This window comes from Limanda limanda, chromosome 6, assembly GCF_963576545.1.
Source record: "Limanda limanda chromosome 6, fLimLim1.1, whole genome shotgun sequence".
Classification (NCBI taxonomy): domain Eukaryota; kingdom Metazoa; phylum Chordata; class Actinopteri; order Pleuronectiformes; family Pleuronectidae; genus Limanda; species Limanda limanda.
In genome coordinates, this window is record NC_083641.1 from 21653121 (window position 1) to 21670722 (window position 17602).

The 17602-nt window shown below is 41.5% G+C and overlaps 1 protein-coding gene across 1 annotated transcript; it reads right to left on the bottom strand.

Annotated features, from left to right (window-relative positions):
• Window positions 1-317: 317 nt before the first annotated feature.
• Window positions 318-13156, bottom strand: taok1a (TAO kinase 1a). Its single transcript, XM_061072455.1, has 20 exons — window positions 12682-13156; window positions 9780-10030; window positions 9041-9112; window positions 8836-8937; window positions 8688-8733; window positions 8463-8559; window positions 8244-8357; window positions 8035-8126; window positions 7765-7858; window positions 7563-7644; window positions 7273-7440; window positions 6944-7144; window positions 6712-6840; window positions 6150-6386; window positions 5918-6046; window positions 5572-5775; window positions 5196-5435; window positions 4821-5033; window positions 4468-4650; window positions 318-4215 (listed from the first exon to the last, which is right to left on the bottom strand). Exons 2-20 carry the CDS (start codon window positions 9909-9911, stop codon window positions 3685-3687), a joined length of 3066 nt encoding a protein of 1021 aa, XP_060928438.1. The 5' UTR covers window positions 9912-10030; window positions 12682-13156; the 3' UTR covers window positions 318-3684.
• Between the last annotated feature and the right edge of the window lie 4446 nt (window positions 13157-17602).

Consider the following 17602-nt stretch of genomic DNA (forward strand, 5'->3'; position numbering starts at 1 on the left):
TCGACATGCAACATCCTTTTACTTCCCAAATAACCTGAAAGTGAAAATATAAATGGTGACAAGGACAGACGCCAGTGTCGTTGTGCTCCAGAGAAAAACATGTAATCTCCCCAGCTACGTCCTGCCTCACCCAACCGCTTCAAAGATTTGAGTAGAGCATCTCCTGCTGCGGTGTTCGTGTTTGAAATGCAAACTGCCTGGCTGTTTGGACATTCTCCAGAGTTGACATCGGAAAACGTCTCTAAGCGTTAACACTTTATTGTGTAGGAGACATAAGCTAAGGAGGTGCAGAACACACACACACAGACACAAGGCAATTTATACTAAAATTACTTTATTACAGCTGATTTCTGTTCAATATCCCTCTGCCAACACAATAGTAAATATACAAACATAATAGTAAATTTGATCCTATTCTTATTCTGCTTTGTGAATCTTTTTACACAATTTAAATCCACTTTTAGTACTTTACCATCTCTTATGTAACATCTTCATAATCTCTCCGACATTCAACAAGTTCCACCATCTATACATTTTAATACAGGTTATGAGTTGTAGTGGTAATGTGCCAAAGAAGAATACTGACACCTTCAAAGAAATGCAATCTCTTTTCATTATTCGCCTGTCACCACATCACCTGTTCAAGCCTTTTTTTTTACTTTGGGCACGAGACGTGAACCAACTTGCTTTCTGTCTTGTTACATACGTTTCATGCCTTCTGCCCAATGCTGGGTACGACCATGGAGATGAGACAATGCAGTGGTATCTGGGCTTGGCAACTCGGGTATGGCACAGTGTTTGACCATAGAAAGGATCGCCATGTTCAGTTGCTGATTCTCATTCAGTATCCCATATGCTTACAGTCAGTAGGACTAAATTTGACATCAAAGTGTAAGTTTAAAAAAAAAGAAAAGTTTAAACAAATAAAATCCAGGTTGGTGGGGAGGGTCTTATGACTGACGATGATTGACAACAATATCCAGACTCCCTCACACACACACACACACACACACACTACACTGACAAAAGTGAACAAAACCTGTGCATAAAAACTTAAGGTTGGCATGTGTGGGAGGTTTGTTGGGCCTGACATTGAACGTTGGCTTTTGACTTAAGGTAAGATTCCAATATGATGAATTAAACCTGCTGTGTTGCCGTAGCCGGAACAAGTCACTTGGCATTCAAGAATAAAAATTATGGATTTTGGGACCAAACCATATACAAGATGATATAATGCATATTTTCTAGGTAGGATATATACACATGGTAAACTGTAATCCCACCGATTTAATAAAGAGTCCCCAGCATTTGTGTGTCCTTAAACGTGTTACGTGTCACAGTGTGACATTCAGAAAGAGCCAGCCTCGGAAATAATGGCTCTGAATCAGTGGAATGGGGACAAATTGGTCAAATGATTGCAGAGTGTGTGTGTGTGTGTTGGGGGGGAGGGGGGTTTAGAGAACGGCCAGTGACTAAATAAGTGGCATTTAGAGGAGATGACAGCCAATACATGCATATGAGGCATTTTGATTCTGTACACAAGACCAAGAATATCTTCCAATGAGCATATATCCAGACAATTCAACACCACTCGAACTTTGAGAGTGAAAGGTTTGCTAATATCACCATGTTCTGTCAGTTAAATAGTTAGTTTTACAAATTATTTTCTTAAAATGTGAGTTTAGTCTTTAAATGTTTTCTTTGATAAAATATACACATATGAACATTTACTTCCAGCTTTGTGATTCGGGGTGGGGGGAAGCATATATCCTTAATATCTATGGATAAGTATCCTTAATAGGCCTTTTCTGTATGGAAATGGAAAAACCTCACTTGAAAGGGGAGACTGTTAAAAGGTTAGAGGGGCACCTGACTGAGCCAGTGATATGTCATCAACCAGAGAGAAAGGAGTTTATTCAAATAGGAACAGTTACAGCTATCAAAGGAATACCCAAGTGCTTTTGCCACATTTATTTGGTACATGGCCGTTTTTCCAGCGTGTGTGTTGACCCCGATTTTACTTCTACACGAATACACTACAATAACATCATGCGTGTGAGTGCATTATTCAATCACCCTTGTTCCTGGGCTCTGCGAGATGGTGTGGCATCAATAACATAGGACCCATAACATTTTTTGTGTTACTTAAATAAGCCCCAACATTGTTTTTAACAGGGTTGTAGTTTCTTTGTAGTTCCGAGCCTGCTGTCATGGTCATGACAATTCCTTACGCTTCCTGCCTGCACATAATGAACTCTTCAGTTAACTCAGTTCAGTTTGTTTAATGGAAACTGGAACCAAAACATTTCTTAGAAGCATCCTCCCATCCTCTATTCGCAGAGGAGATAACCAACAACAGCTTACACTCAAACACATTCAGAACACAGTAAAAGCCGCAGAACTGGAAAAAATGTTGTCACTCATACTGCACTGTCTGGTATCATACACTGGGCTTTTGTCCATATATGGAAAATTGCCCCTAAAAAAAAAACACCTCACAGCACAGGTTAGCTTGACTCCTTAACTTAACAGCGTACGTACCAACAAAACACGCACCCACCAGGTGCTTGGCGAAAACTCAAACGTTAACTTTACATATATTTAGCTGTATAAAGTGCTTTGAAAAAGGCAGCAGTTTTAAAAGGCACTAAAAAAAATCAACAGGTCAATATAAGGATTGTTGTGAAGGCAAATTTGTCTTCCACCCCCCCTCACCACACAATAACTCAACATGTACAACCACATTCTCTGTAATGCAGGGGTGTACAAGTTACACCTACATTACAGTTACTGATATGCACGGATAATTTTCTCAAAAATGATTAAGGCTTAAACCAACTCCACTGCATCCACAGTGAACACAAGAACCTGGCAAATCTATCTGGGACCTCTGGACCTAAAATCACTTGTGTTAAAACAGATTGATGAAAGTATTAAACTATAAACATCTGGGACTAATTTAAATCAAAGGTTTAAAAAGGCACTGTAATAGTGTAGCATAAGCCTAGTTTACAGTTAAGATTAGTTTTTGTGGCTTTAAATTAGTTAAGTCTCATTTTGGCCTATGATCAGGAGATCAGGTGAATTAAAAGACTAAGATATAAAACTGAGTCGTCTAATTCCTCACAATGACCATTACAGCAGGCTCGTATCACAACAGCAACACCAAAAAACACAGAGCGATGTTTGCTGCAGTTCTAACCAGCATCAGAGGATCGGCCAGTGTATAAATTAAAATGAATTGGGTAATTCGAGGAGGGAGGTACTAAACAAAACTGTGATTGTTTGATATACCACATTTCTAAAGACATAGTTCACACATGTCAAAGACTTTTTAACAGTGTTTCATGTGCAAAATGAGAGCAATGGCTGTTAATAGCACAACACATATTTCCATAAATTCCATAGGAGAGAGCTGTAAATAAAAACAAAATGGGAGTATTATGTGTTGACACTCAAACTGCTTATATAACATAGAATTTAAGGATCTGTATGTGTGCCGATAAACTGCCGTGTGGACGGGCTGTGCCTTTTCCAGCCCTTTTGACCTGAGCAACATTTATTTAATCACACATCCACATCTGTACATGGGAGAAATGGAGGGGTGTCACAATACCCTGCTGCGTTGGTTGGATTCTACCGTCTCCACACTCAATGCTGACTCCACAGCTGACGGGGGGGGATCTATGTGTAGGAGAGGTGTGACCCGTTAGATATTTGAGACGTGACACTGGTACTCCTGCTCATTGCCTGCTCACTGCGCCCCCCTGAGGGTGTCCTCCCCATTGCTTGGGGGCTGTTCTGTGCACCCGCACTGCTGCGGGACACCAGGGATCCTGCTGACGGGTGGCCCCACGGTGATGGACTCCCACCTCCCTGCCCCCAGCCCTGCTGCATAGATGCCCCTCCTGGACTGGAGTGATACGAGTGAACGCTGCCTTGGTGGCTTGACCCTCCGCCTGAACTGCCACTGCCCCAGTGTGGCCCGTGAGAGCTCCCAGATTGGTGGTGCTGATGATGATGACTCCAGCTGCCTGAAGCCCCAGGAAAGCTGTTGTTGAGGCCCTCGGGGGAGATGTTTGATAGCACCATGTTGCTGAAGCCCAGGCGCATACTCTCTGAGTCAAAAGCCTCAATCTCTCGGGCTTGACGTTCCAGCAAGCTCCGGATTCGCTCCAAGCGTTCGTTCTGCAAGGACAGCATCTCCTCCTCAATCTATGGACAACAAACTTTTTGTTAACAACCACGTCCATAGAGTATTTTCACAGCAGACATTTTGAATGGTCACAGAAGAACTACTTTTAGACATGCACTGGACACTGAGGTTCCTCTGCATTTTCTCCAGAATAACCTAAGACCTGTGAGGGAGTAGTTGGTTTTCAAAACATTTAAAACTTAAATCCTTCGTACAACTTTTGAGTCAGACCGGTGTAAATCACCAGATGAGAATAATGAATAGAAAGCAACCTTCTGTTCCAGCAGGGCCCTCCTGATTGACACTCTCTGCTCCAGGTCCTTCCTCTCGCGCTCGTGCTGGGCATCTGTCTGCATCTTGATTTTGCTCTGGTAGGCGTTGAGAAGCTCCAGCTCCTGCTGTAGCTGCATTCGAAGGGCTTGGCACTGGGCCTCCTGAGTCTCATCCAGACGGAGCTGAAGACAGAGACACTTAACGTAAGGGTCCAGGGAATATAATTCAACCACTAATCATTTGGAAACATCCTCTAAAAAGGCAGCAAAATGCAAAATAACATGGTGCATTCATGGTAATTGTCTTTCTACACAATATTAAGATTCCACATTCCTGGCAAAGCAAGACTAACCGCCTGAGTGGAGAGCATCTCATTGATGGAGTGGTCATACTGCTCGGCCAAGATGGCGAGTTTGCGGTGCTGCTCCTGCTTTAGCCGTTTGAGGACGGCCTTGTGCTCGGACTTTGGCGTGTTCTCCAACAGATGGTTCCTTAGTGCTTTGTACTGTCTGGTCTGGATCTTACAGGTGTCCTGGAACTGCTTCTTGATCTGTAGCTCTTTGGACTATGTTGTAGAGAAAAAAGGACAAAATTGTGTTTTTCTTCATATTAAAACAACTAACAACAAAATTACAAACCTGAATTTTCAATATTACCATCATAATTGATATGAGCTCGTCTGTTTAATATTCACTGTTTATGAACATGCTCAGAAGCTTATTCGTACCTTGAGGCTCTTGGGTTGCTGGCGAACCTCCATGACATGTTTGCGTCGAAGTTCCCTCTCCCTTCTCTTGTTGTACTCCTGCTGATTGTGGAGTTCGGTCTGGTGCTGCAGGCGGATCAGCTCGGCCCTGGTCTTTTGGATGTTGTTGAGCTGGCGGAACTCCAGCTCTTGCATGGACTCATGGTGGCGGAGGAGCATGGCATGTTCCAGGTCCTTCTGGGTCTGACGCTTGTTTAGTTCCTTATTATTTTGAGAAGGCAAGGACAAAAAGGAAACAACAAAGAGATAAGGAGGGGCAAATTTTAATTTGTTGAGGAACTTTTCTATTTTTGTGAAATTTGAAATTCAGCAGTACAATGTAGGACAGAGAACTAACCTCTCGGACTAAGTCCTGTTCAACATTGTGGCGAGCAATCAAGATCCTCCGTTTGAACCGGCGGCACTCCAGTTCCAGGTACTGCCTCTGTCTGCGCTGTAGATTGGCCTCTTCCTCCGCTTGGAAGTGTTGGAAGTTTTCTTTCTGCTTGGACAGCCACTCCTGTTTTTCTTTTTTGGGTGTTGACTGGTTTTCATTCAGCTCCTAAAAGGGCAGAAAGAGTACAGGTTACTGAGAGAACTGTCTTCAAAGAACTGATCATTGAATATTAGCTATCAGTATGTTAGCTGAAAGGCATGCTTACACAGGGCACTATATAAAGCAACAATGCAAATGGTTTCTCTACCTCTTTAAGTTGCTCCTTGCGAAGTTTGTACTCCCGTTTTTGGGATTCAAGGAAGCTGTTGAGCTCTTTCTTCTGCTGACTCTGGATATGCTGTTGGAACTTCTTTTCATCATTGTTAACGGTTTTTGCCTGTTTGAGAAAAATATATATTCAATCAACTTGATCTATTGCCTAGTATGAGCCACAGCAAATGATACATTTTAGTGAACACATAAATATGCTGAGCCAATACATCTTTCTCCATCGAGGCCTGGTGCTTCTTGACGAGTTTCTCCATCTCCTGGGCAAAGCTATTCCTCTGATTCTCCAGCTCCTTGTCCAGTCGGAGTCTGTGCTCATCCATCTCAGCCTTCAGCTTGTTCTCCAGAGCCATCAGCTGCTTCTGGTGCTGCCGTCTCATGCGCTTGTAACCCAATATCTGCTCCCTTAACTCCGAATCCTGCTCGTGCTCTTTAATCTGGCGTGTGAGCTGGCATAGATAAGACAAAGAATTTCATTTATATTATTGCTGGTTGGGTGTTTTTGAGAGAACAACATAAAAGAGAAGCAACATTGAGTCTATCCAAATGTATACAAGTTTCAAGCAGGATCACAGTATTACTTTTCATTCTATACATAATGTAATTACTACTTTCAAGCCTTACAGCATTCGATGACTACAAGGACAAAATATCAAGACTTTTAACAACCCATTGAAAAATTCCAACTGGTATGTGAGCAGTTATTTCAGTTATCAAGCAGTGACTTTAAACATCTTCCTATTTAACTTGCAGATATAATAACTATGTTTTTACCACTGAGGCTGTACGTATTGTGGCAAAGTGCTCGCGGTTTCGTTTTGGCCGTGGAGTTTGTGCAGGTGGCGACTGTTGCTCGGTTGGCCGGGTGTTAGGTTCAGACTCTTGATTATACGTCTCTTCATCCTGAAGGAGACACAAAAAGCACAAGAGGAACAATCAATTAAAACAAACAACTACTATAACCAATTATAAACAGGTTAAACAGGCCAGGACCTGAACTTCTTACCGGTTTGAGGTGTATGACAGAGCTGTTGGACATGACTGTGTGGTCTCCTTCCATGTCAACCTCACTCTTGTCATCGCCTGCATCTGTTAGACTGTTGACGGAGCTGCTCTGGGAACTGGCACTGATTGACATGCTGGGGATTGATTGGTTGCTCCCAACGCTGTTCACTGTACCTGTCCTACCCACATTGTGCTCTGCCTCCTAAAAATAGGACACACAGCAGACAGTGATAAGGTTACAACATGGCTCTCTGCTAACATATGTTTAAACACTGACTCGCTAAACTGGAGATACAGGTTAGAAAAAGTCGAGACAGTCATGAAACAGACCTCCTCTTCATCTTGTGCCTCAGTTGTGGGGCCATTGTGGGCTTCCTGGAACAAGAGCTTCTTCATTTTGCGATACTGCAGATTGTCCAGCTCCCGCACTGCATCCTTTGTCCGATTTATCAGGTCCATTAAAACCGATTCTGGTCGTTCACGTTGGACAAATGCATGCTGGGGGACGGACACAGAATACACCTCTTGCATTAAAACCCTGAATTCTACTGTGTTCATAAGGGTAAGCCATTAATCATAACATACCCTATTGCCTGTCATAACATTATTTTGATTCATACCTTTAACAGCTCCTCGGAGTTGGGCCTATCCTGGGGAAATTTCTGAAGGCATGAGTCTACAAAGTTTCGGAAATATTCCGTCCTTAAATAGAGAGATGAAATTTCGGTAAATTTATACAATTGTTACTATACTTTGTTGTATTCAGTCTTAATGGTTTAAGAAACAAGAAAACACGTGATAAAATTTTAATTCTTAACTCACCATTCACTAGACAGCAGGATGGGGCTCTCATTCTGTGCTATATGGTATAAGGCACTCATTGCATTCATGTTGAACAGTGGAGGTTTTCTCTCAGCTGCAGGTTACACAGAGGAGCCAGATAAGAAGAACAGTTTTAATTATGAGACAATGAGGAACAAAATGTATCAATAATAAACAGATTAAGGGGGAGCAAAACTCTCACTGGCTGTGAGATGTTAGTAAAATCATAGACATATGTGGATGCAAGGAATACAAAAACAGTGACTGTACCTAATTCAATGCAGGTTATTCCCAGAGACCAAATGTCCACCTTTCCATCATACTGACCCTCGTCCATAGCTAGAATGACTTCTGGGGCCATCCTGAGAAAACAAAACACACACAGCACAATCAAATTAAGTAAATTGAAATTTAACAACTAATCTTTTCAAACGCTCTATAAGGAAACTTTAATATACTTATATCATTTTGTAGCGTACCAATATGGAGTCCCCACAAAGGAGTTGGCCGGACAGGCAATGGAGGCAGAACCAAAATCTGCCAGTTTAACCTGCCCTGGCTCTGTCAGCAAGATGTTTCCTGCTTTGATATCTCTGTCAAACACAGAACAAGAAAAAATTAAAGCTCAAAACAATAGTTGGTAGTTGGCCTGAGGGCACTTTATGCCAGGCACGCTCCTAAACACTCGAGACACTCACCGGTGGATCAAGTTATGGGAGTGAAGATAAGCCAACCCTTGAAGAGCACCATGGGTAATTGCAGCTATTTCAACTTCTTGCAGAGGTTTCTTGTGAACTGGAGGGGAACATTCACAGACAGTGATGTAAATCCAGAGAGAGGCAACAAGATTTAAATTGAAAAGGGAGTCTACCCTCTCAAGTCATGCAGCTAAGATCACAGGTTTAAAACGTTTTCGAACTCACCTTCCAACAAATCGGAGGCAGAGCCTAGACAATACTCCATAACCAGCTGCAAGGAAATAAAGAGGGGTCTGTGTGAATGCATTTTCTTTTACCTAGCAGTATGTACAACAGTGTGTTCGTCATTGCTGACACTGGTGGTGAATCTTACCCAGGCTGTGTGCTCTCGCAGGTAACATCCTTTGTACTCTATGCTGTTTGGGTGTTGTATGCTCTGCAGGAATTTCACCTCTTTGATTATGTCTTGCCATTTCTGTGAAAACAGTTAAAAGCAGAGAAATATATTAACAACTGACATAGTAAACATAGTTACAACGACCTATTAACATGATATAGATAAGTGAAAGATATCATACCTCAGTGGACTGCTTTCCACTATAGGACATCTTCTTGATGGCCACCACCTCATTTGTCCGTGAATCTCGTGCCTGAGTAATGAGCAACATTACAATTAGGTGGGATTGTCACCTTCATTAAATCAATAATGATGATCTCATTGTTACAACCATCATGACAACACAATATGTTGCTGTTACAGCACAAGTCTCATTAAGCTAAATGACATAAAAGCAATCAATGCTTTTAACTGCTGAGGCACAACGTTCACATTACAGCAATTACAAAAGCCAAGTCACGCCCCCCCAAAAAACATCGGAATTGTAAAATATCACATTTTTCTTTTTAACTGTTAAGTCTGATTGTACTGTAGTTGCTAGCTGACACATTGTGACAGTGTCACTACAACAGAGCTACATGTTTTAATCATTTCGAAATAATTGAAAGGGTCGAAGAGGCCTTTTTAGTTCAGTCTACTCCAATTGGAATACTGAGGAAAAAAAGATTCACCTAATTTTCAGCACGATAATAATGGTGGAATTCATTTAATTATGCGTAGTAATGATCCAGATATAGCAGTGGAATTTTACATTCACATAACACAATAACCGTACGCTCAGATGTATTTGATTAATTGAGCCAGGCATTACTTTTCCTCCCCCCTAGCCTCACTGAAAAGAGTGAGAAGGCTGCATTTTCAGTTCAGGTGTCAGACTGAACATGGCGTCAGGCTTGAACCTTATATTGAGAAATACTCACAAAATATACAGCACCGAAGCTGCCATGTCCGATCTCACGTAGATCTGTGAAGAGCTTTTCCGGGTCCTCCTTGTAGAAGAGTTCAGCTACGTCGGGGTCCTTCAGGCTCCCCGCCCGACTGCTGTTGGGCATGATGGGGAGTTGGGGGGGCGATGCCGCTGCCGCCAGCAACTATCTGGGTCTGCGACAGCGACTTGAAAGCCCCCACCGATGTCTCATCTGCAGGACAGTGGTCTCATATGTGTTCAGAGCTAAAAGCACAAGGGGAAGCAAGAATGAGTACAGTGAAGGAAATACAGCAACAGCAGAGTGGTAGTTAATGTGTTTACGTGTGCCCAATAAAAATACAAGTACAATGTGCTCCATAAGTGGTGTCTGGATGTTTTGAGGCAAGATAATCATATTTTCTACCTTAACATGTTACATGTAATATGTAAGTATAACTTCAGGTCTGTGACAGTTCATGTCTGAAACAACAGAGTCTATTAACTAGAGCGAGAGAAGGCGAAAACACAGACTGAACCATGATGTCAGGTGCAAATGTGGAGAGCGGGCAGTTAGAAATCCATAAGTAGCAACAGTTAAGTCTCCTGTTTCCATAGTAACAGCAACTCCAGCGAGGAAAATAGTGGGCTGCGTCCTAACAACCTCCCCTCACACCTTCAGTGACTGGTATGTGGACAGATAGATGTGTTGAGGATACAAAGAACCAGCTCGAACAAAGAAACCAAGGTAACAACACACTGCTTCAGTGGGAGACGGATGCCGGCACTGAAAGAAGGCATTCCAGTGACAGGACTACTTGTTAAACCTGTAAGTACTTGGTAAACACAGATTCTTAAACATACCAAACATTAGCCATGTAACCTTACTTCAAGTGATCAAGAGTCCGTTCACCAATATATCAAAAAAATAAAAAATTCCCAATAAATAAACTAAAAGCCACATCTCAATTTAATGCAGATTCACCGTAAAAACTTAATGTAATAGGTACTCATTCAAAAATACAATAAGCACCTGTCATTGCGAAATATTTTCCTTTGAGTGTAAAAAATACTATGAAAAATATTCTAAGGTTCCCTACATGAAACAAGCCAAAATCATAAGCATCATAGATAACACGAGAAACTTAATAAAATTATTTTATCTCCCCCTTTAAACTTACAGATATTCACAAAATATACCTTGTGTCAACAAATTCACCATCAGACTGATTAACCATTAACCATTTCCTGCCTATTAAATTGTTTGTTACACAACTCCCCTGCTGTAATACAGATGTAGACTGTAAAAGATCACTGAGGAAAGTTTACTGAGTACATGCGGCTCAGATGATCTGCTGCAAACAAATGCAGAGCTGACGCTAGAGTCACAAGACTCCTTTCCCGGCCGGGGAGAAACAGCCCCCAGTTGAAGCAGACATCTTTTGTCTCACAACAACACTGAACAACTTACAATTCCACAGAGATGCAGCCACGGCCGTGAAGTAAAGCCTCATTACCATGTGGGACTGTGTGCCTCTTTATTGCCATTGTTCGTCACTACATTGTCGCTCTTGAATGAGCTTTGTTGTCATATGTCATGATGGCATTTTCGACCGTGGACACGTGAGCACAAAAGTGAGTGATGACAACTGATACCTTCATAAAAAAAACACCCTTGGCGTTCTGACTAGTACACACACACGCACACACACACACAAGAAGAATGCAGCAAGACAGGACAACAAAGCTGGAGGGCTGGAATTCCCAATGTATGCCCTCATTGCTCCGCATTTCTCAGCATTTCCTGTTTGCACGGCTGTGGGGAGGTAGGACTGGGCGCTGGTGAGCATCTGATGATTATATGTGTCTTCGCTTCACAACAGTGACATTCCCTCAGTCGTGCAATGCAGATTTGGACACAGTCAAATACAGGGTTAGTACTTCCATATCATGCATATGACTTGACATTTAAAAACCATCAGTGATGTAGGTCAGTTCAGCCATTCCCTGAAAAGCTGGATCTCACTGTGACACCCAGCTGTGTTTCCTCAATCCTGTAACCACCCGTGTCACAAGCTCAAAACCCAAACGAGGACAAGCCAAAGTAGGTTTATGAACATTGATAAAGTGGAAATCAGGGCCTAACCATCCTGAGGGAAGGTACACACATGTTAACACAATAGTCTGACAAATCCAAACCACAATAAACTGATCAATCTTGTAACCACCCGTGTCACGAGCTCAAAACCCAAACAGAGGACAAGCCAAAGTAGGTTTATGAACATTGATGAAGTGGAAATCAGGGCCTAACCATCCTGAGGGAAGGTACACACATGTTAACACAATAGTCTGACAAATCCAAACCACAATAAACTGATCAGGGTTTCGCCTGAGATCAAACCCACCCACCCACCCACTGTCATGTGTGGGGCAGCAGCAGCCCAGCTTACCTGCTGCCTCTCATCCCTCTTTACCTGTTGGCTGGCTGGGGCTAACACTTCCCTGGAGTTACCACACCAGTGGGATTACACGGAGCTCTTAGTGGGGATTTGCTTAGAAAGTTGTCACTTTCCAGCAGCTGTCACACAACACAGTCAAACGTACACGGTCAAAAAAAAACGTGAAAGACCCAACAAACCCCCCCTGAAGCGTGGGCACACAAGCCCCAACTGGAACCAACGTTCCCTGGAAGTGCTAGCCTCACAGCAAAAAGTTGACGGCTATCTAGTGGGCTAAGTTACGTGTCATATGATGAAACCACCCGGGCCAGGCTCACACAACCCGGGGACGTGGATAACCGAGCGAACCGTGTGGAGTTAACCCGACCTCATGGGCCATTTCCCCCGAAAGTGCCCCATTAGCGGGCTAACCTGTGCGATGTTTGCTAGGTTAGCTTAGCCAGCTAGCTTGAAACTCACCCTCCCTTGACAGGCCAGGTTTCAGCGCCTCGGATAATGTCGTTAATTCAAGACAGTTCCCGGGTTGTGAGAGTCTTCCGCCCGGTTCATGCCCGCCCCGACTCACGCTGGATCCTCTGCGGGGTTTTGGTCGCTGTCAGTCGGCTACAGCGCACTGGAGTCGTTAATTATCACAGCTTTTAAAAAAAAAAAAAAAAAAAAAAAGATCCCCACCCTTGAAGTATCTGGGGAGCCGGAGCAGTCGAGTCCCACTCCCAGGCAGCTCCAAAGATGGCCGCCGCCGCCTCCCTTCGTGGAAACACGTCGGGGGAGAGAATGTGAGGGAAGTTCAAACCGAGCAGAAACACCCATAAACCGGGCGAGGAAGACAGGCTCCTCCGCGGGGGTCGTCGTGGAACAAGGTGGGCTTGAAGCTAGCACGCCGCCATGTTAACTTAGTTGTTTGGATTCGCTGTGACTCCGCTCCACGGTCCGTCCTCCCTCCACATTCTGAGAACAGCAGTTCCGCCCTGACTGAGGCAGTAAACTCTCTCTGACCCAACATCCAGAGGCGGGGACACCGGACTGTACGTTTAAAATAACGACTAAACTATACATGAAATCATTATGTTTATTTTTTATTTAAATTCCTGACTGATCCTGGAATATGTGACATAAATAACACTTAAACTGTACATGAAAATCAGTGCTGGACTCTATTAAATGTTTTTTATATTCACATGTGTTCTTTCATCATTATATTATATTTTATTTTAAATTCCTGACTGATCCTGGAATATGTGCGTAAAATAACACTTAAACTATACATGAAAATCAGTGCTGGACTCTTATACATGTTCTTTTTATTCACATGTTTTCTCTTATGTTTATTTTTGATTTTAATCCCTGACTGATCCTGGAATATGTGACATAAATAACACTTAAACTATACATGAAAGTCAATGCTGGACTCTATTAAATGTTTTTTATATTCACATGTGTTCTTTCATCATTATATTAAATTTTATTTTAAATTCCTGACTGATCCTGGAATATGTGACATAAATAACACTTGAACTATACATGAAAATCAGTGCTAGACTCTTATACATGTTCTTTTTATTCACATGTTTTCTCTTATGTTTATTTTTGATTTTAATCCCTGACTGATTATGGAATATGTGACATAAATAACACTTAACTATGCATGAAATCATTGTGTTTATTTTTTATTTAAATTCCTGACTGATCCTGGAATATGTGACATAAATAACACTTAAAGCATACATGAAAATCAGTGCTGGACTCTTATACATGTTCTTTTTATTCACATGTTTTCTCTGATCATTATGTTTATTTTTTATTTAAATTCCTGACTGATCCTGGAATATGTGACCATTGTACCTTTCAAAAGATAAATACTTGCCTGTAAACATTGACTTTTCATAAAAAGCCTGTTCAACTTTATTACCGAACACAAAAGGTTAATGTCTATATAAGAACAATGAGACACAAACAGCAGCCTGTAAATATAATTGTAGCAGCTCACAAATCCAAATTTATTATCAAGACCTTTGTTCCAGCGTTTCCAGGAACAAGAGTGATATTTCCTGTCACTGTGTCGAGGCTCAGTTAAGACCATCATGATAACATTTGCTGAATCAGTTAATCACTTCATAAAGTTGACAGCGTGGAAAGTAGGAACATTACAGGCCACAAACATTCTAAAGACAGATTCTAAATGCATCATTAAAGGCCACCCTCGTCCAAAACACGTGTCATTTGTTAATTTAGCTATAAATACTATAAACATTAGCAGTGACATTTTTTGTTGATCAACATATTGTTAAAGAAGACCTAATGTTTGTCCCAAAAAATGAAAATGCAGGTGATCATTCTCCTTCTACCATCTCCACTGAGTCCCAGGACAGACTGGCCTTAAGTCTGTCCCGTCTCATCCTGTCAGCAGTCGAGATGAGTTATGAGAGGTCTTCAGGTGCAACCAATAATACCTGAGGCTGCTTAACACATAAAGTCAGCTCTGGTCCGTCTTATAAGGTGTTTGTATATGTTTAGGCCTGTGATGTTGTTTGGTCTGTTATTTGTGATATGATATGTAAACTACCATTACACTGTATATACTCAGTTGATATTGTACATATTACTTTCTATTTTTATAATTCCTTGCATTGATATTCAACTTTTTACTAATCCATTACTTTTACTGAGTGCATTACACTATCCTATACTGCTGTAACACTTAAAATGTCCCCACTAATGAAGGATTATCTTATCTTATGTTACGTTCACTTGCACTTTCACTTGAACAGTTCATCTCCTTCTTAGCTATCATCAATGGTACAAATGTATTTGGTGTTGTATTTGTTTTTTGCTTGTGTACGTATTGAAGGGAAAAGTGACTTATAGCTTTAATGTTTATGAAAATGTGAAATTTTTCTTCACCGGCACCAACAAGTTCTTGTAACAGATATAACTATATTTACTTTATCTTGGCAATAAAAGCTCCTTCAACACATGTTGTTGTCCTGCAGTGGTTCATAACACAATTCGAACACATTTTCACAGGATAATACTCTACTTCCATGGTCAACACCAGGGATTAACCAGTACAAGTGCATGTATTCTACTGTTGGTTCCACTGGAACACAGTTATGTGACTCGCCCTGGGGATCCTTGAAAGTATTCTTTGTTGTTGAGGGGCCACGGAATGGACCTCAAGGCCTTCAACTGTATTTTCCTGACGATTCAAAGTAGAAAGATCACACGCATCTTACACCACACGGCACAACTGATCTTCAGATCGAGACATTTCAATAATAAACATCAAATTCTTCCAAATATCAGGGACATTTTCTTTACTGATTATCTGCTGCATTAAAGCTGGTGATCTGAGGCTGAGGTGCAAGAAGGTTACTTACATCATACTTGCGGGCTCCTCCATCAGCAGACAGAGGGTATGCAATGTTCTCCCTTCAGGCAGGGCATGATAGTCAGCTATTGTTTACTAATAGATTCTCTGCTGGTGGGTCTGTGCATGATGTAACAGTGTACAGAAGAAACCCCTGTGGCCAGCCCTTCAAGTTCAGCCTCCCTCTCCATCTGCATGGTAACAGGCTGCACAATGGGCCTTCTTTCACAGAACACATGTGGACACGTCAAGGTAGGAAAGACACAGGTGTAAATAATGAAATGAATTATTGTGACTTCTGACCAGAACAGAGCCATTGTTAGTCAGGATCATCTGGGGGGTGGTTTCCTACCATGACAAAAGGCACAGCTCCTCTGGTTTTAGGTCTTTTGGATCTATTTAAAAGTATCCTCTTCAGATGATGCCACATGTGACTGCTTCTGCATGTGAGTTGCACAACTTGGAGAGACTCTGCAGAAAATGTGTCTGTTTCGAGCGCACAATAGCCGCTAACCAAACTGCATAACAGAAAACAGAAGATGTAACATGAAAGGCTTTGACTGCAAATCCATCCATTATCTATACTGTTTATCCTTTGAGGGGCGTGGAAGGGAGCCCATCCCAGCTGATAGAGGGTGGGTACATCCTAAACAGGACACCATGTGTATTGCACGACCGACATGGAGACAAAAAAAAAACTCCATTCACACTCACACTTATAAATATGAAGTCTTCACTTGCCCTAACCCCATCTGCATGTCTTTGAACTTCAGGAGGAAGAAGGAGTACCTGGAGAAATCCAACGCACAAAACCCCGGCCCAAACCAGGACTCAAACCAGAAACCTTATTGCTGTAAGGCTCTTTAATTCCAGGGTAATAAGCACAAATTACCCTTGATGGGAATGATGTTAGTAATAACAATTAAATGAAATGGAGGAAGAAGTCTTCCTTCATATGACTCATTACACTTTTGAATTTCCTCTTATTCATGTTTTACCCGATGTTCTGGTTTACTTTTCAAGTTCTTTATATCAGTAATCTCCCATTACATACTGTATTTTTAAGGCTACCAAGAAATAAAGAAAAAGATGAGTCATTCATTACACTTCATCTACGATGGAAATTGCGTGACCAGTATGTTAACTGAAATCCTGGCAACAATTAGATAATCAAAACAGAAAGAACTTTTTAACTGGAGAGAGCTTAGTGTGCTAAGTAAGAATTCATATCTGACAGGAATCTTAAGTTTCCTTACTAGAAAATAGGGGGGACATGTGTTTGCAGGTAGTAGCCACAGTATTTATGAAAGCTGGTGGCTGTTCTCAGGCTTCCTCGCAGTATTCCAATAAAACAATGGGATCCATTTAATAAAATATGCTGCTCTGGTAGGAACCTGTTCTCTGAATGAACAGGGGGCAGCTCATGCTCAGTTATGATTTTAGTTCATTACATCAGGAGCTTCTTCGGTCTCTTTTCATGCCTCCATCTCCATCGCTCTCCTCACCCTTTCCAGCAGGTATCCTGTGTGTGAAGAAAAGCTCCCCACTCTTTAGTTGCATAGATAAAGAGGATGCATCATTTGGGACGTTTGCAGAACTTAATATCAAGAGGATGATTCATCTTTTCATAGGTGGGTTTGTGCGAGTATGGAAAGGATCTCATAACAAACATGTACAAATATAGAAATTAATCATTTTAAGTACTGCATTTTTTTCCACATCATACCAAATTAAAAATAGTCAATGAGCCTCTCCCTAACTTTAGAGTCGTACATGTTTTCATTCAGGGAATAAGAGAAATTATACAAACAATTGAAAAAATAAAAGTATTTACAAAGAAACAAATTAAACACTTAAAGATTTAATCTACATATTCAAAAAGGTACAAGAAGTAAAAATTTAATTAATCTCACCCCTTCTCCGAGCATCATTAATTAATAATTATCTTATGCTTAACCTTCTTCCTATATATCTATAAATATGTTGTTTACCGGTTGTAACAATAGTTTGTAG